General features: G+C 42.0%; 2 protein-coding genes across 2 annotated transcripts; both read left to right on the forward strand.

Annotated features, from left to right (window-relative positions):
- Window positions 1-2704: 2704 nt before the first annotated feature.
- Window positions 2705-7321, forward strand: LOC4345122 (nuclear pore complex protein NUP43). The gene is made up of 5 exons (XM_015793117.3): window positions 2705-3395; window positions 4668-4737; window positions 6412-6646; window positions 6729-6802; window positions 6884-7321. The coding sequence occupies exons 1-5, from the start codon at window positions 2785-2787 to the stop codon at window positions 6956-6958; spliced, it is 1065 nt and encodes a 354-aa protein (XP_015648603.1). The 5' UTR covers window positions 2705-2784; the 3' UTR covers window positions 6959-7321.
- A 3535-nt stretch (window positions 7322-10856) lies between these two features.
- LOC4345123 (sister chromatid cohesion 1 protein 3) lies at window positions 10857-16351 on the forward strand. Its single transcript, XM_015793617.3, has 11 exons — window positions 10857-11150; window positions 12503-12764; window positions 12842-12888; window positions 12970-13001; window positions 13082-13149; window positions 13217-13608; window positions 13814-14012; window positions 14497-14639; window positions 14725-15412; window positions 15496-15628; window positions 15728-16351. Exons 1-11 carry the CDS (start codon window positions 11027-11029, stop codon window positions 15824-15826), a joined length of 2187 nt encoding a protein of 728 aa, XP_015649103.1. The 5' UTR covers window positions 10857-11026; the 3' UTR covers window positions 15827-16351.
- The last annotated feature ends 3746 nt before the right edge of the window (window positions 16352-20097 follow it).

A 20097-nucleotide genomic window follows, 5' to 3' on the forward strand; every position in this document is an offset into this window, starting at 1 on the left:
TGATCGGATCCATTGCCCTCGCCCTCGGGAGCAACGGCGGCAGGCAGAGGCAACACGACGACGACGACCAGCGGTGTTGGCTGCGACGGGCGGTAGCAGCTAGAGTTTTGGAAGAATCGGGGAGCTAGGGTTTCGGGCTATATTGCTTTTTGATATTTTTTTTATTTTTTTTTGCCGAAACTATTTTCACGTGCGGTCAGCTTAGATGACCACATGCGAAAAAAATAGCAATCTTTGTAGACACATGGGTGCAAAAGGACCGAAGGCCCGCATGCGAAAATCTATTTTGATCCTTTGAAAAAATTCTTCTTTAGTAGTGTAGGAAACATCACATTTTATCCTATAAGTTGGTTTTTTATGGACGGATGGAGTGTTACCTTCCCATGATGTCATTACCTGCCTTGTCATTGTTGTAGCCGTACTGGTAAGTGGGCATTGCGCTTAGAAATTTCCATGGCTCCGATGCACACGGATCCCATTGGATGATTGCATGCTGCTTCTTGCCTGCAGGCAGGGGCGGATCCAAGGGGTAGGCTTCATCAGGCTCAAGTTTGCCTTCCGATTTTTGCAAAAAAAATTCAAGCATATAGCATTTCTCACATGGGAGCAGTTGGAGAAAGCGGGGAGAAGAGAAGAGGCGAATAACTGCGTCCCTGTCCACGCGATGAAGAAGAACAGGAGTGATAGAGCTGAACCGATATGCACTAAACGACCCAATTAACCAATTTAGCAAAAGCCCATTAAATGGCGAGTGATTGCCGGCGCAACGGTGACGAGCGACACCGGAGCGAGGCTACGTTATGACCTGAGCTCATGAGAGATCGAATCATATAAACTAACAACAAATACACTAATAACTCCAGATAGTTTGAGAAGAAATTGGGGGATCGGGTGGAGAACAAGAAGGGAACAAAGGAAGAAGAACAATAGGAGGGAATCAGATTCAATTCATTTCATTTATCCCTCTCCTGGTACATGTTTCTTGCATTATCATGGTAGTAAGACTGACTAGTGGGACCCCAACGCTGGATACATTTGTTTAGTACGAGTATGACATTATGGCCGAGGGAAGTGGACTGCGCCACTGCAGCCCGCAAGTGTGGGTGTCGATTTCTAAGATCGGCAATAAAATTTATAGGGTGCGCTAGATGCTAGAAAGAAATGGTGACACAGTGATTTATACTGGTTCAGGCCCTCGGGATGAGGTAATACCTAGTCCAATTGTTTGGTGGATTATCTTTGTATCGAGTGTTGAATGAAGAACGTGTGTAACCCTCTAGGGGTGCTGTCGATCCCCTTAATATAGCAGCAGGGTGACCGGCGGCAAGGAGGATGCAATATCCCTTACAATCCGGGCTCCTGCCATCCGTCAAGATATGGCGGGATATGTTTCTATCTCCTTATTCCTCACCATTTATAGTAACAGATTACATGGGCTTGGGCCCGTAGCATGCTAGAGATCTGGCCTTTGAGTACTGTGATGGGCTACCCCAGTACGATAACTCCCACAGTGGGCCGTGCAGGCGTGCCGGGCCGGACAAACCAGGAGGCAGGAGCCTAGGAAGTGCTGCTTCCAGCTTGCTTGCTGCCATAAGGCCCTATTTGTTTCAGCTCAAGGCCCTATTTATTTCAGCTTAGAATTATTATAATCTAGATTATTAGTAGTAATCTGAAATAAACATGTAGATTATTATAATCTATAAGACATAATAGTATAATCTGGTAATCTCCTCTAAGCGTGTTTTTTCATATTATTTGGTGGTTAAAGACTCACTATCCTTATTCTACCATAATCCAGATAAACAACCAACTCATAGCTTATTCTACTATAGCTTATTATAATCCAGCTTATAGTAATCTAGCTCAATAATTTAGATTACATATAAAACAAACAGGCCTAACTTGCCTCGTTGCCTGCTACATTGCTTCTTGCGGCATGCGGCTTGCCTCGGTTGCCTGCATCCAGTGAGCGAGCTCTGTTCAGTTCTTTATTGTCTAGTGAAAAAATGAGGCTGTGAGGGGATTTATCATTTACATTTCGTAGTATTTGATTTATTGGTAGATTTGCAAATTGCAATGGAGAAGAAAATAGCATAGCTTAATTACTTTACAAGCCATTCAACTGATACATCCCCAACAGACGAGAGCACAAATAGACCAATCCAACAAAACAGATACCAATAGATGATTAGATGAAGTGAGGAGAGCATATTTATTGAATGGTCCAAATTGAGCACCAACATGTTTTTCCAAAAACATTGGATGGTAAGATTTAGAGATTCTTTCAACGAAATTGGCTCGATAAATTTGACATTGGAATATAGTGTAGGAAAGGATGTTGCATTTTCTTTTTCACATTTTTCCATTTGATACTTAAACTACCGGTTCATATTTTCTGATAATGGTATGCATTTAGCCGGTGCCGTACAGCAAGTCTGCGGGATCGCGTGGTGCCACGTGGCCGGCATGTGGGACTGACGCAGTACCACGCGAGCGCTGCACGGGATTGTTTCAGCCATCAATCCGCGTTTTGGTGTCGCGTCGAATAATCGATCCCACATTATCATCTTGCGGTACATGTATATTTTTACAATTCTTTTAAAAACACGTATATAATTACAGAACGTCAGAAATCATGTATATTTTAATTTTGTTTTCTAGATTTCGCCATCTATCAAAGAGAAAGAAGTCTTTTGCAAGGGGCATCTTTCACCAAAAATTTCACTCACAGCTTAAAATTTCCTCCTCCGCCCAAAAACCCTCTCGACGCTCCGAACCCCAGCAATGGCGGACCCGCCGTCCTTCCGCCGCCACCCGCACCCCTTCTCCATCGACCTCATCCGCTGGCTCCCCTGCTCCTCCTCCTCCTCCTCCGACCGCCTCCTCGCCGCCGCCGTCCACGACCCGGCGGCGCCCTCCTCCTCCTCCTCCCACCTCCACCTCCTCCCGCTCCACGACCCCTCCTCCCCGCTCGCCGCCCTCCCCCTCCCCTCCCGCGCCGCCTCCCTCCGCTGCTCCCCCTCCGTCCTCGCCGCGGCCACCTCCTCGGGGTCCCTCCACCTCCTCCCCTCCTCCCTCGACGCCGCCGGATCGGCCGGGGTGTCCGTCCCTGCCGGCGCCGGGTTCCACGTGGGCCCCGTCCGCGGCCTCGACTGCGGCGGCGGTGGGGAGGAGTGGGTGACGGCCGGGGAGGACGGCAGGGTGCACGTGGTGGGCGGTGGCGGGGATGGGAGGGTGGTGGCGAGGAGGCTGTGGGATGGGAAGGGGATGGCCGGGTACGAGGCCGCCAGGTGGGCGTCGGCGGCGGAGTTCGCCACCGGTGGCGCCGGCTGCGGCGTGCAGTGGTGGGACAGGAGGAAGGGGGACGCCGTGGTGGCGCAGTGCAAGGGCGTTTGGTGAGTGTGAGAAATGGTGGATCTCTCCTGTTCCTGGTTGTTGGTTGATGTGCTTGTAAATGCTAGTAGGAGTAGTACATTATTAGTGGTTCAATTAGGATCAAGGAAATCTTCTTTGCTTGTGATTGGTGAGTAGAGACTCAATGCGCGCACAATGATTTGATTGGTGCTAGTACATTACATGTTGTTTGCTCTGTAGATATGTATGTTCCTGCTGTTGTTATGAACATGCTAGATGTATATTTATGGTTATGGTTATGCTCATTGTTGTCATCACGTAATTAGGTCGACTGCTACGGTTATTTGCTTATGGGTTGATGAAAATTTTGGCAAGGAGAGCTTCCTGTAACTCTTTGATGGGATTCTAACATCTCAAGACATCTCTGCTTTCCTAAAATTTGGTGCACTCGAATCTGATATGGATGAAATGTACCTGTTACACAGGAATTTGATTCAAAAAATTTCAGGGTAACAAGCAACTCAATTCTTGAACTTCTCTACATTCCATTTCTGAAAGGCTATAGCTCAATAGTTATCGTTCTATTTTTAGAAGCTCAGCCTAAGCTTTACTAGTGCAGATTTTGATTAATTGTGTGATCCTCAAAGTTCAAAGTTCTGTGGTTTTTTTAATTAAATTGCAGATTTTGATTTGTATGCTGATAATTGCAAAATTCAAAGTTCTGTGGTTTTTTTAATTAAATTGTCAAGATTTAGGTTTAAAAATAATCATGCAACAAATCATATAGATTCATCTCTACTCTCCAGTCTTCCTCAAAAAGCATATGGACTCCTACGTCATAAGAAAAAAAAGATAAAAATGATTTAGGCTTGTGATTATTTTTATTATCATGGTGATGAATCGAGATGTTTCATGTTTGGCGGATTTATTTGCTAAAACATCAAGATCTGATGTCCCAGAAAATAGGTTTTTTTTTTCTGAATGGCTGCACATCTTGAACTCATGTGCTAGACGATTCAGGTTCTTTTATATAATGGATTGTTATGTTAAGTGGAATACAAGGCTGGATGGCTGAACCTTATGTGCTAGTATGCTGCAGACAATGAGTGGTTTTTGTATCACTACTTGATGGAAAAGCATAAAACTTCTGAATTACTGTTAATATCTAATTCATGATCAATTGTAAACATGTAAAGGTACCAATCTTAGCAATGTCATGTCATATAATTATGCCAGCGTTTATATTATTCCAGAAGTTGGTAATGTGCCATATTTGCTTGTTATGCTGACTTGATGACCTTGTGATTTTGCAGGGGCCGTGGCATTGTCACTGGTATGGTTCATTCCATTGACATTCATCCATCAAGAAAGCATATCTGTGTGGTAAGTTCAATGTCTTAGAAAATTTGTGTTGACTTGCGTGAATAGAAGAATTTAAAAAGTGATGAGTGTCATGGGCCAGGAGTCCCAGGCCCAATGGGAACAATATCCCCGCCCCACGCTACTTACGTATCTCAGTTAGATAGAGTCAGAGTCTGTTGGGATTAGGTTAGAGTCCTCGATCTATATAAAGAGGGATCTTATCCCAGGTCAGAGAGGCATTAGATTGAGTTATCTCTTAGGCTGTGTTCTTCCCCCCATTTTCCCAACCCACCTCTCTTGTTTTCCACGCGCACACTTTTCAAACTGCTAAACGGTGTGATTTATGCAAAAACTTTTTATATGAAAGTTGTTTTAAAAAATCATATTAATCCATTTTTCAAAAAAATTAGTTAATACTTAATTAATCATGCAATAATACGAGCTTAGTTTTGCATGCCGGGCTCCTCCCGAACACAGCCTTAGTGCCCACCGGCCCTGCCTTTCCTGCACAATGTGCTCTAGCTCCGTTGCGCTGTTTAGGTCCAGGGCCAGTCCTGTTACTTCCTCTATTATAATCCAATTTATCCCCCTTCACCCCCTTTCATCTCAAATAATCCTCGCCCTGACAATGAGCCAAGGTATATAGCTTAATCAAACAGCTGAATGTTGCGTACACACCAAGAAGCCTCTGTTTGGACTTTGGACCATGAAGTTGGTATGATAGGGTGTCCGCTGTTCACTGAGAGTGATAGTTTCTGTTTTCTCCAAAAATCTTATAACCAAATAGAATACACGTAAGAGGAAACAACCATATATCAGTGTATTGACAAAATTTCAGCACAGGTGGAAATCTGGATTTGTTCTCAAAGTCTTTTTTTCAAAAGAAAAAGTATATCCATGTCGGCTGTTTTATTGAAATAATTAGAACTCCTTCAGAGTTAATGGCAACTAATTCCTTGATAATATCCTTAGGTCAGATGTATTTACTGATTTCTTGCAGCTCTTCTTAGTTATGTACAAGGGTTTCCATGTTATTCATACCCCCCCCCCAACCCCCCCCCCCCCCACACACACACACACACAAAAAGGGAAATGGCAATGTAACTAATAATTCATTGTAATGAATGAATGCTGTCGAGTCATTGGCTACAACTCTTGCTTCTTATATTTGCCAAAGATCGGAAATTTCCAATCAGAACAATCTTTGCTGTGACAACTAAAGTCAGTTATCTGTATTGCTTAACATTGATCAAGTTATCTTCTAAAATTATCTTCAAATTACATATTGACATGTTAGTATATATTGTGAAATCCTAGTGTTGACATAAATATGTTATATCATAGTTAACTAGGGATATTTGGTCAGGAAGCGGTTATGTTGCACTTTTGTGCATCTGTGCTGTACATGCCAGAGAATTAAGATGTCTATAATGGTGGAGTGGACCTAGACGACTTTAGGGGTACGTTCTCACTGTTTACATGATGGGGGAACTGTGGGAGAATGGTGACAGTTTTAAACCTGGGATACTGGTCTCTGGACTGTCTACCAATTAGTGTCAGACCACTCATGTTCTCACAACTGCCAAATAGACCTATACTGGTCCATCACTGCGGAACTCAGAGTTGAGATGAGTTGAAAAGCTGTGTTTACAGGAGAGTCATAACTGCAATTTGAACCAGCTCTGATGTTTTTAGGTGGGAGGGTCCTCAGGGACAATATTTGCTTGGGATCTGCGGTGGCCGCAGCAACCAATACCACTCTCTGGTTTAGGCCTTAATGGAACAGCACAGCCTGTGTCTGAGAGTGAGGTCTGGGAGGTTCTTTTTGACAATTACACTCAGTCTACTGATATCATCTCATCTGCCTCGACGAGAATATTACCTGTGATGATGTGCTCAGAGGATGGGATCCTTGCAGTCGTCGAACAAGGTAAGCCTATATGAAGAAACTTGTGCCATTTTTTTTGTTGGCTATTATTCAAATTGCTGAAAAAGTTACCTTTTTGTTGCAGATGAGAGGCCCCTTGAATTGCTTGCTGAACCTTGCGCTATCAACTCCTTTGACATAGATCCTGAGAACCCTTCTGTAAGTTCAAGGTTTCTCCAGTTTGAATAGTTTTTTCTTTATTGGAAATGAGATATTAAAATTGTTTTGCTTTTTGCGCAGGATGTGGTTTGTGCCCTGGAATGGGAATCAATTGGTGTACTAACACGTGGTAGAGATACAATGGCTGAAGAATGAAAAGTTCTATTTCGTTAAAAATTTCCTGCATGGTCTTCCTTAAATTGTGTGGGGCAACTATGCCAAGATAAACGTCTTCTAGGAATGACACTGATTCAAGTCGTCCAACTTATGTCTGGTGCTGGAGTAAATTGTCTTGCGACTTTGGGTCGTTGGTTCGTTGCCTTGTCGGTGTAATTGAAGATCGTGGAAATTTGATGTGAAAGATTATCGTTCCTAGTTTCCTACATGTGTAACTGCGCTTTACGGGAGTTGGGTGTTCCATTCTTGAAATGCAAGTTGGAATGGTCCAAAACTATTTTGGCAAGTTCTTTGTTGTAGACAGTATTTTGGTGCTCAGGGATGGGTCGACTGTTGTGAGAACTTTTTGTTCCATGTGCTCCCAAGTCATGCTAATGATGGCTACCATACAAAATTTCAAACGGAAATTGATTCCGGCACCGAGATGCCATTAAACCTTTATCTGTTATTATCGAAAAATTTCATCTGCTGCTTGTAGCTCAGGAAAGAACGCAAACCTTTTTCTCTCTCTGAAAATATTGAAAAATTTGGCAATGTCGGTTTCAACATTCTTGGATAGGATGGTAATTTTTTTTCCTAGCTGGGACAGCAAATAGCTCCGGTTGAACTTTATTAAAACCGGGGAAGAGCTACAAGTGTATTATGACGAACAAGGCTGAAATTTTATTAGAATCCATTTGAAAATTTTAAATTTTGGTTTTCAAAATTGTGGTACATTATTTTATTCCCTTGGATTTATTAGATCTGAAATTGTTTTTGCCTTGAGAATTGCATCTTTTAAGAGCAAAGTGACTGAAGCTTGACTGGTTAGGTTTATTGTGTTGGGAATAATCCACTCACGTTCGAGTCTTAGATTTGACAAGTGGTAGACAATGTATCTGTTGATAGCGAGACGCCTACGGTGACTTCGTCAATCTTAAAATTTGATGGCCCATTTTTCTGAATGTACTCGTATGAGTAGGGTGAGCGTGCATTGTAAGAATCTCCATTTGTAAATATGTTTTAAAAATATGGGCCTGTTTGGTACAGCTCCAACTTCTAAATTTAACTCCAGAAGTTGAGTCTGGAGTGGAGATGTGGAGCTGCCTAAACCCAGCTCCACAACTCTAGTACATTTTGTGAGAGAGCTCCACCCAACTCCACTCCCAGTTTTAGTGGAGCTGAAACTGTTTGGCTGAGCTCCTGGAGCTGGAGATGGAGTTGTGCCAAACAGGCCCTATATAGTTAAAAAAAGAAAATTAATGGAACTCACTATCAACAAATTAAATAAATGGATATAAAAGAGGCCGACAATGTATCTGTCGATAGCGAGACGGCTATGGTGACTTTATCAATCTTAAGGTTTGTTGGCTTATTCTTTCAAATGTACTCATATGGGTAAGGTGAGTGTACGTGCATTTATAGTGGTGGGTATGTGCGTTGTGAGCGTCTCCGTTTGTAAATATGTTTTAAATGTATCTTTATCTTTACTATTATAAAAATTGAAGATGTTTTTGCTGATATTTTGGTACGTCAACTGTATTTGAGTTGATTTTTTAAGTTTGTTCACTTTTGAAAATACATATCCGTGTTTGAGTTGGATTTTAAGATTGTTTCCTTTTGGAAGTATAAAAGGAGAAATTTTTTAAAAAAAACTCGTATGCTAACTTGAGATGAAATACAGACTCCTAATCGCAGCTCATAATTTTCTAAAAAAAAATCTAAGCGAATTCCCACAGTGAATTTTACCCTAGCTAAACCGTGCAACAATAATAAAATTAAAAGAGCATTTACCTGTTGCAACGCACGGGCATTTTTTATAGTATAGTTAAAAAAAGAAAATTAATGGTAAACTCATTGTCAATAAATTAAATAAATGGATATTGAATATAACAAAATAAAAATTCGGGATGCCTTATGTTAAAACTAGAGCATCACCAACCGTGCTTTGCTTCTTTCATAGTCCTGATTTTTTTGGGATTTTAGCTGAAAAAACTGCCCCAACAATTCCTCTTCTCTTTCTTACGAGAATTGACATTCCCTTCTCTATAAGTCACGAATCATTATCGCTCCCAATGTTCCGTCTAAAGAGCAGGACCACCACCCGAGAAATGGGGCGAGCGGAAAGGTGATTCTGGATGAGCGATCACGGAGTAAGATGGTATGAAATAAGGTTTGGGTGAAGGGAGGTTCATCCTTTTATTTTAGTGAGTTAAATTTAGTCTATTTGTTGGAAGTATATTTTTAACCTTGAATACTTATTAGAAAATCTCGAAAAGAAAGATTTAGGGAAGAGATTATTAGGCACATGCTCTAAGGCATCACCAACATAACACAAGGAACATAAATCACTCTCCACAACCTCCTATGTGTGCTTCTTCCCACGTGTATTGTTCTCTCCACATTTTGCACGTGCTATTGGAAGCCGACACCCTCCCCTACTAGTGGAGAGCGACTAGGACTGAAAAGATATTTCATGGGAAGTTAATTAGGGAACTGTAGAAGTCAATTTTTTTTCTTATGAAAAACATAAAATTTAGGCATTAGAAGCTATATTGGGCATAAGTTGGTGAAGCTCTATGGGATGTACACCGAATTTCTCCTTTTTTTTCCTTAAAAAAATCAATCTAACCTATGAGCAACTAATCAATCTCACTTGTACTCTCTCAATCCAAAAGCCTAAGGGCATATTACTTTTTAAATGGGATTAATGAAAAATTAACTCATCTTGCATATAACAAACACTAAGGATTACTCCTATGTATGCATATAACCAATGAGTATTAAGATAATTGCTTGAGTTCCAATAATTCAGCACTACAAAATAATAAGACAACATCTTTATTTAAGTCTAGGATACATGAAGGCTATAAATATGCACATCTCATTAGAAAAAAATATGCTTAAAACTTTTGGAACAAAATAATAAGACAACATCTTCATTTAAATCTAGGTTACATGGAGGCTATAGATATGCACATCTCGTTAGGAAAAATATGTTTAAGACTTTTGGACGGAAGGGTACAAATTGCATCTTGTTTCACTGTGAATGAAGACTCATGCTTTTATTTTTCCTCTTCTATTGCTGTTCAGGTAAGATTTTTCTACGCTATTAGATCTACAAAGATATAAAGGCACAAGACATTAGGCGTTAGAGGTGAGATTAACTAATTTTTTTAGGGAAAAATGGTAAAAACTAAAATCCCGTGTGGATAATAAATTATAATGTCCAAAAACAAAATGAACGGTCATCAAACATCGAACTATGTGTGATCCGGCGAACGAAATCATCATAGTACTAGTTTATTAGAAAATAGAAAGAGTAATTTTCTCTACAGCAATGCTGCTCAAACAATAATATCAACCATCTAATTTAAATAGATGGAAGTTATAGAAATTCTAGATATACTCACAGCATGAGACATAGTGTTAGACTGTTAGTAAGATAAAATTTACTTCATCCGTTTCACAATGTAAGGCTTTCTAGCATTACCCACATTCATTTAGATGTTAATGGATCTAGACATATGTGTTTAGATTCATTAACATTTATATGTATGTGAGCAATGCTAGAAAGTCTTACATTGTGAAATGGAGGGAGTAGTATGTATAGACTTTTCCTTTTCTCTTTTGCGGGGATAGCTAGAAAGGGTAATTTGATGCACGCCACAGCGGTAAAATGGGGGGAAACAACCGCAGCAAATTCGTTCGGCATGTAAAAGCCTCAAATTCTAGTATTCTACAAGCAAAACATCCACGAAAATAACTCCCCCACATTCCAAAACCAACCACCTGCTAGGGCCCACCTGTCAGCCACCCTACCACCCCGCCCGCTGCTCCCGAAATCCGCGCGCCAAAAGACTCCACATACGAAGCGGCTTCCCGCTTCACTCCCCTTCCCAAAAACTCCTTCTCATCCAAAACTTCTATTTTTCCCCCCCCAAATCTCATCTCATCTCATCCCCCTCCCCTCCCTCTCCGTGCGCCGCCACCACCACCGCCACCGCCGCCGCCGCAGGAGCAACCCCGAGGAGACGGAGGAGGGAGGAGGCAGCCGACGCCGCCGCGATGTTCTACTCGCACACGATCCTTGCGCGGAAGAGCCCACTGGGCACGGTGTGGATCGCCGCCCACCTCGAGCGCAAGATCAAGAAGCCGCAGATCGACGGCATCGACATCCCCTCCTACGCCGGTAAGCCCTCCCCTCCCCTCTCTCCCAAAGACGCGCTCTTTCTTTTCCCCTTTGTTGTTGCTGCGCGGGTAGAAAGGCGGCGCCTTTCAGCGGCGGCGGGGGTAGAAAGGATAAGCTTTTTTTTTTTTTTGGTTCCTCCGTGCAACTGGGATTTGTTCCGGAGTTGTGAGTGAAAAATGTTTTGGGGTTAGCAATGGGGTCAAGTGATGGTACAGAGATTTGGATCCCAATCTGCATTCTGCAATTTGGGACAGGAAGGAAGAAGGTTTGGATAGTTTTTTTTAGAGCATTTTGCTAGGGGTTCGCAGTATTTATCTGGTTATCAGTTAGAATTTCGTGTAAATGATTGTTCTAGTGGCATGATTATTCATTAATGACAAAAGATACAACAAAATTTGGTCTTTTAGTTATGGGAGGTTGTGGTGGGGTGTGCACCGGAGACTTTTGGGTGGATTTTTGCAGGCCCTATTTGGATGCTAAACATTTCAAGAATGACAGCATTTGCATATCCAGAAGGAAGAAAAAAAAAAGAACGACCAAACCCAATTTTTTACCTCCCAGTACAGTATAATCACTTGCGGTGGAACACTGCCTACTTGAGCCACTCTATTTGAAGAGTAATTCATATATGTTTGTTCTACTTATATGAATTACACAAATAAGTTTATATGTTATCCAGTCAAATCATAGAACATTGACAAATAAACTGGCTTGTTGTGCTTGCATTGTTCTTTTAGTACATTATGTAACAGTTTTTACTTTATTCTGTGATTAACTTTACATATTTAACCTTGCAAACTCAAGAACAAAGTAGATAAGCCTTATGTTTAGGAAGCTTACTGATGGAATTTTATTAGAACAAAACATGTTTTTTGACTGGAAGTAAAACAACTGGATTAATATTGCATATTTGGGCATAGATGTCTATACTCTATGGGAAGTTTTTTTTATTCTCTTTGGGAGGAAAGTGTGACAATTTTTTTTATTTCAACTTCGAACTGTGCTTTGCAAGAACTTGTATTATAATGGCATGCTGAATAGGTCACATTTTTCTGCAGGTCGCTTACCCTTGGCAATTAGTTTGTGTTTGCTTAGTGAGGTCATGTGTCGCCCTTAGGTGTTGTGCACGTGAGCGTGTTCTTGGGTGTGTTTGTCAGTTTAACCTCCTCTTTTTCTATCTATTTTCTTCTTAAAGAAATGAAGTTCAGTCCTCCCGCATTTTTGAGAAAAATAGGTTACATATTTTCCTTAGTTAAGTATTGAACAATTTTCTCATATACATTGAATTTTCCCTATGCTTTACTCTGCAACCTAATGCCATGTCTTCTAATGCATGAGTTTTATTTTTTCAGAATTTATCATGTTCCCTGAAGTTCCAATTGCTCTGAGGTTGTCAGGGCATCTTCTTCTAGGTCTAGTTCGCATTTATTCATGGAAGGTAAACTACCTCTTCCATGACTGTAACCGGATGCTAAGCACAATCAGAACCGCCTTCGCTTCTGTACAAGTAGATCTGCCCCTTCATGCGGATCATGCGCCTTTTGACACCATCACATTGCCTGATACATTCCGTCTTGATGACATAAACCTAGATGATGCAATTCGTCTGATAGAGTGAGTACTTTTCTTCTCATATATTTTCTCCGCGTCATACAACCTCAACTAATATTATTGTGTTAACTTTCTGACAGTACGCCAGATAATCATCGGAAGAGTCTGGACCAGATCACCCTGGCTGGTATACGAAGTTCAATTAGTCAATATATGTATTATTATCATTCCAATGCGGATGCTTAATGATTTCATTTTGGTGCTGCAGAAGGAGACTATCTGATGATTGATCTTGATGAGGTATTCCTCACTGACTTGCGCTTTTTGCAGGCTTGTTTAGTTTGCATGTTTTTTAATATTTGTGCTTATAAATTGTGTAGGATGCTAGAGTAGAGCTATCAGCTCCTGGACAATCTTCACACATGGGACCTGAACCAACTGACGAAGAGTACGTGTCATGTTTTTTTTCCTTCTAATTTCTATTTTGGTGGACTCATGTCCGCTTTGCTTATCAGGAGATTGCCTCCATTTCACATCGATTTTGGGCCAAGTGACAATATGGATGAGGAAATTTCCGTAGATCCTTCCCAAGGCAACAACTCGGAGGCAGTGAACACCAGTAACATAAATCAGGCAGATAAAGCACCAGATTTACCTGAAATAATGCGTGAAGCACCATTTGAGGGCCCTGAACTTAACTTGCCAGATATTGATGAGGTAAACAATGATCCCATGGATGTGACTGAGGAATCTTCACCATTTGTGTCCAAGAATATCACCCCTCCGGCACTGGAACGAACTATATCCCCTGGTCAAGGTGGATTATCTGGGACATCCATTCCCAATGCACGAGGAAGTACAAGCACCACATATGACAATATAGAAGATGTTATACCAATGGATATTGGTTAGTATTTTGCTTGTTGACTCATCTTGTTCTTTCCAGTTTTGTTTTCTGCCTTCATTTTTTCATAAGACCTAATAGAAATAAGACTACATTGCAATTCCACCAGCATTACTTATGTGGGATGCTAGAATGTTGTGTAAAATGTACTTTCCCTTGATGTTAAACATGTCTTCTCATCCAAGTTCTTTTCCTTCTGTGATTTTAGGAATGCCTGATTTTAGGATTGAACCATCTCCACCTCGAGTACAAGATGAGATGAATGCACAACCAGTACAAGGTGAGATAAACGCACAACCAGTACAAGATGAGATGAACGCACAACCAGTACAAGATGAGATGAATGCACACCCAGCACAAGATAAGAGGAGAATTAGATATGACAATGAAATAGTGTTCTCCAATGCGTAAGTTCGACTTTACAAATTATCTTCTTAAGCAAAGTTCATTGGTGGAAATAACCTCAAATTAAATATTATATGTTTACCAGGACTTCGATGAATTTTTGAAATTCATATTGTACTATGTCTTGCCTGGGCGTTTTGTTTAAAATCTACCAAATGACATCTTCATTTCTACCATGTCCTGTCTCCTCTGATCCTATTACTCTGTCCCCTCACCTACACCACCCTTCGAATATTGTTTTTCTAAACAGCTTATCTATAAATAGAATAATTCTATGTGTGCTGTTATCAACCGGTAATTAACTCGTCTAATAATTTTGATATATTTGTATGGGATTTGTTCTGTTCAAAAATACAAGTCAGGCTATGAACTTTTTACCATCGTAGTGCTAGGTGTGATGGGGATTAATTGCAACAACAGTATGATATCTGGTGGTACTATACTGTATTAGTTACAAATGATAAGACCTCATACTCTCTTGCACAGTTATATGAAGAGACAAATTGATGGCGGTGAACTACATCGTCTGGTCAGCAAGAGGAGGAAACTGCCTCAAGCAGCGGTGGATGTGTGGAAATTCAACAGGATTCGCCAAAAGGATGGTTTCTTGCTTGATCCTTTGGTCCATGGTAAGCTACCATACTCTCTGATTCCACTAGTGATGGTCCTTTCACTTCTGAAACAATGTCAGCTCAAATTTGCTCTTCCTTTCAGGGATGTGCGCTACCCTACGTCAAACCTACGAGAGAACCTTCCCCCATGTGATTGACCCTGAAGCTGAGTCAGGATCTGTCGAGCATACTCCTGGGGTAGCTAATGACAGTATTCAGGATACACATGATCATCAACTCTCCCCGAAGTCTCCTGGAAACACAGATGCACAACCTGAACATCAGTTCAATCAACAAGCTCCAAGAAATTCAGATGGACAACCTGAACCTGAGCTTAACCCAAAGTCTCCTGTAAATGCAGAGGCACAACCTGAATCTCAGATTAATCCACAATCTCCAAGAAATGCGGATGGACAGCCTGAACCTGAGCTCAACCCAAAGTCTCCAGGCGAAGCAGGCACGTCACACTTTGATGATATGCCTGAGATCCCTCGATTCTCGCCACAAAATATTCCATCTCCAATAAGAGACGACAATTCTCCTTTCAAAACTCCTGGTGCTGGTGGAACTCCGAAATCAAGACTTGGAGAAACTCCTGCCTCTGGGACACCAGCAGATATGAGTTACATGTCACCTGGACAAGACTCTGATCCTCAAGTTTCTCCTTTTCCATTTAATGATGAACTTGATGGAGATTTGCCCGAGATTCCTAGCCTCATGAGTACTCCTGGAGTAATATCTACCGCAGGTACTGGCACCACAGGATTGGGAAGCATGTCTGCTAGGACAAGGTATGGGATAAGTTCCAATAGACGATTTCATTATATGTTACCATTTGAGTGTGAATTCTGACATGTTTCATACTGCATTGTAGGGCTGTGGCACAGTACTTCAAAGATCAAATGGCTTCGGCTACATCAGATGACCAACCTGGTAAATTTATCTTGAACAGAATCTTGGAAGGGAGACACAGGAAACAAGCTGCACGCATGTTTTTTGAAACACTGGTACCATTTAAACTGCAAGTTACATTTCCCTTTTGGACATAATTTGTAGTCACTTTCCACACTATGTCTTGACATATCGTATGTTTGTTCTTTCTGTAGGTTCTAAAGAGTTATGATTATATTGATGTTGAACAAGAAGCAGCCTATGGTGATATAGCAGTTTCAGTTAAACCCTCACTCTCAGGAGCCAAATTTTGACCAATTCAGTTGCTTAGAACCACATATAATCTCATTTGATCCGCGGGAAGGAGCTTTGGTGGGATTTGCAGAAATGGCCTGAACAATGGATTCTTATATGCGACATGGCTGGCTAATCTACTGCAATTTGCTGGACTCCAATTACTAGAACAAGTAGGCACTCCATGCCATTTAGGTTTATGTTGCAGAATACTGTAGTTGTAAAGCTGTAGCATTAGTAGTTGTCGAAAGCCAATACATCTTGTCCAGTTAGGACTTCAGATGGTAGTCCTTGCCTATGCTTTCTTGGCAGAAAGCAAAGTGAACAAGGAATCAGATGAAGATAAGAATTTTTCTTACTTTTGCTGTTTAATTACATGGTAGTGATATGTTAAATACAAGTCGAAAAATGTTGGATGACTAGCATAAGACAATTTTATAAATGTCAGTGTACATAGTCTGATATCTTCAGTGTGCCAGAGCGCAGAGTCTGTTCAGAAAATTTTCATGCAATATGTGTTCTGCAATGCACCATTATTTGTTGTATTTGTCTGAAGTTTACCTTGCATGATTTTATTACTTCAATGAGATCCAAAATTAACTGTCCTTCAATGGCAAGGATCACCCTTGCCCATTATCAATCATACAATGGAACCAAACATACATTTTTCTTTCCATTTTCATCATTTGTTTTAATTTTTACTTGGTAATAAATTTTAAAATTAAAATGAAGGTTTTGAGAAGTTTACTCCTTTTGGGTTTACCCCAGTGCAAACTTAAGGTCAAGCCAAATGGCCCCTTAATAACCTTATATTATACGTGTCATTAATTTGCTTCGGAGGTTAAAGATAGATCTGATTATGAGACTACATGTTAATTAAACACTCTATCTTTAGCTTCAGTATTATTTTGATATGAATATAGAATAAACATATTTATTATTCTTAATTGAATATATTCATATGTTCTTCCTCCACATACATATGGCATTTCTAGCTCAACAAATTTTATATTTGTGATTTCTTAGTATCTATTCAATCTCCTTTTTAATGATATATATGATCTTCCAACAAATCCATGATTTACTGATCTATGTTCATTTTGTATCAAGATTTTATCAATTGAGCATGCACACACACATGGATGTTGGGACCTATTCCTTTGCACAACTCAAAGGAAGACATTAGTCCTAATAAATCGTTTGTCATCCTCCACTTGATGACCAACCGGTTGCCTATGAAAGATATGAATGTTTATTGAGTATTCATTAACACCACAAGTATCATATACTTGCATGCAAGCTTAAGTGCAAAGATCCAATATAAATAATAGGTGAACAACATGTATCTAGAACATGCACAATAAATGTATAAGATTTGCTCTCCCTAAATATATTCATACAAAGAAATATATAAGAGAGGCAAGTGTATGCACAAGTAGAGAAGAACCAATGGGGTTTATCCTATACACATGGAGAAGGTATGTAGCAATGATAAAGACAAACATAAACACATACCTTTATCATCTCCATGTTCTTAATGTAAAGAACACTAAATAAGAAAATGCTCAAGTAAACATTAGTCTCGCACTTATATAACAATAACATGGAAATCATATATATGAATCTATCAAAAAGTATGAGATAAGAAGTGATACATATCGCTTTATCTCCATGCATTTCATCTTTGTCATGATTAAGATCCACCACCAAAGAATGCATATCTACCACATCTCATCATCGGGGAAAAACTTCTCATCATTTTCACTTTCATATACAAATAAGACTTATTGTTTTTATTTCCATATCACAATGAGACTAAAAAAAACTCATAGGAACATTAGTCTCTATCGGTGATATGGGCCCGGGGGTACCCAGACTATGAAGAAGGGCCTGCCCTTGGTGGCCACGTGGCCTTCCCCCAAGGGGGTTCGGCCCGAGGCAAGGCGGCAGCCGTTCCTCACACACCCCGGGGTCGGGTCACCCCGACCCCCACTGCGCGGCGCCACGTGTGCCGCGCCAGACGGGCGCTCCTAGTGCCCACCTAACCGCACTTAAGGCGGTCTGAGCGAGCGCTCCGCACGCAGCATTTATTGCGGCGTGGTGTGTCAGGCCGGTCTGTGACCGATGATTGACATGGCCGGGGTAGTGCGCCTGCGCGCTGGTTGCATGTCAGGCGTCCTGCCGCCTGACACCCACCGTCACGTCGCAATTGTGAGAGGCAGATCAGCCTCTAACGTCTACCGGAGACAGTTTGCCTAATCCGTTTAGGGCAGGGTTCCCATCTCCCGGTACAAATGAGGACCCAAAAGTCCTCACTCTTTAAATGCCGAATGACGGCTGTGTCTCCTGTGTCAGGCGAGAGGATTTGATGGGCCCCGCACTGCAGCAAGGCATGCGAGTGGCTTTCAAGGCAAGCAACGAGACATGTGCTTAGTATGATTATCCTCCCCAGCTAGGCTCGGTGGTCCCCTGTGGTAACCCCTTGAGATATGAAAGGAGGTCCTGGCCTACTGTGGGAGGGGGATGAGCCATTTTGACTAAGATAGTCTCTTGCCCCTCATCATCAACACATTCTACTCCAACAAGGAGATCTTGTAATCTCTCTCTCAGTGAGCATAGCACATGAGTAGGGTATTACGCTTCTCAGCACCCCGAACCTGTATAAACCACCGTTGCCTTTCCCCCGAGGGGTTGAACCCCCTCTCTTGCACACTGGACAGCGAAACCCTCAAAACTACAATCACCGCCCCCGGCCGAACTGAAAAAAGGGAGGGGGGGGGGAGGGGGGCCTCACGGTTCACTGGTGGAGGAGTACACCCTCCGACAGTCTCATATAAATAGATTCGTCATTAATCACCAAAGTCCAAAACCAAACTAAAGCACTTGAACTTACATCTATGCTTTCCACGATAGTGAGCAGTTGCAGCAGCATGGCAATGGCGTACAAGCGAAGTGGGAGAGCTCCAATGCAGCAGCACCGACGTTGGAGGCGCTTGAGATAGAACGGACATGATGCGGCGAAACTAGACCTCCCTGCTATGATGCTTTTGATTTGTAGGCTGCTCAAGTTTGTTGTGGCTGCACTATGGTAGGAGAGGAGAGCAGAGAGCATCTCAGCATGCATGAGCAAAAGAAAAAGACAGCTGTGACGTTCGTATATATAGAGGAGGAAAGGAGAGGTGAATACCTAGCCGGGAGTTGCACAGACAGTGAAAAATGGAGCTAAATGATGATAGTGATGTAGTTGTTTATATTGAATGGAGGAAACGAATCATGATGTGGATGGGGTGCAGGTGCTTACCTGCCATCGAAGAGAAGAGGAAGCAACAATGTTCTGGCAACGAGCAGGAAGGAAAAGAAGGCAGGAATGACTTGGGCTTCCGGAAACGACGACGGTGCTGGAAACAGGACGACCATGACATGGCGATGAAACTCAACCTCGTAGTAGCAGAGCAGCAGTGGGAAATAGCGTCTCGACCTGTGCAAACACCAAATGGTGAACAAGGAGGAGGAAATAATGAAGAACTAGAATGTGGTGCATGTGCTTACTGCGACAGAGGAGTGGTGGCACGATGGTCGCGCAATGGTGCTTTAATGTCCCAAGACGACGATGGGACTGGAAATGGAATGGTGACAATGTTGCGATGAAGCTCACCGAACAGCGGCGGCTTTGATTTGTATGGCGCTCAGGATTGCCAAGCGTAAGCATGTTGGTAGGAGAGCGAAGTAGAGAGGCGACGACAATAGCACATGAAAGAGCAGTGGGGATTCACCACCGATGATGACGTTGAGGTGGTGGCTGTCTTGGAAACAAGACAACGATGATGTGGTTTGTGATCAAGACCGAGAAATGGCTGCATGATGCTCGTGCGATGATGGTACAAATTCATGAGACGGTGGTGCTGGCGGATGGCAGCTGCAGTCAGAGGAGATGGAAGTGGAGACGCCGACACAGGAGTTGTCGACACCAAGGAGCAGTGGCGGCTTGACGGAAGATGGCACTAGATCTAGGGAAGATGAAGCCGGCCTCAACCATGGTGCTCACAGGCAGTGGGTGAAGCTCCTATGGATGGCGAGATGGCTCGAGCTCTTGGACATAGTAGAGGTGGCACTCTCAACAAGGTTGCAGGAGAAAATGATGATCGGCCTGTGCCCTCTCAGGCTGCGACGGCGGTGCTGGCTCAATCTCCACTCTCCAGGGTAGCGCCTCGTGCTCTCCAAGCGATGATGAGCAGTGGCAGTAACGACATGGGCGATGGTGTGATCGTCGAACAAAAGGGAGATGAAGGAG

This window comes from Oryza sativa, chromosome 8 (genome assembly GCF_034140825.1).
Source record: "Oryza sativa Japonica Group chromosome 8, ASM3414082v1".
In the NCBI taxonomy this organism is placed as follows: domain Eukaryota; kingdom Viridiplantae; phylum Streptophyta; class Magnoliopsida; order Poales; family Poaceae; genus Oryza; species Oryza sativa.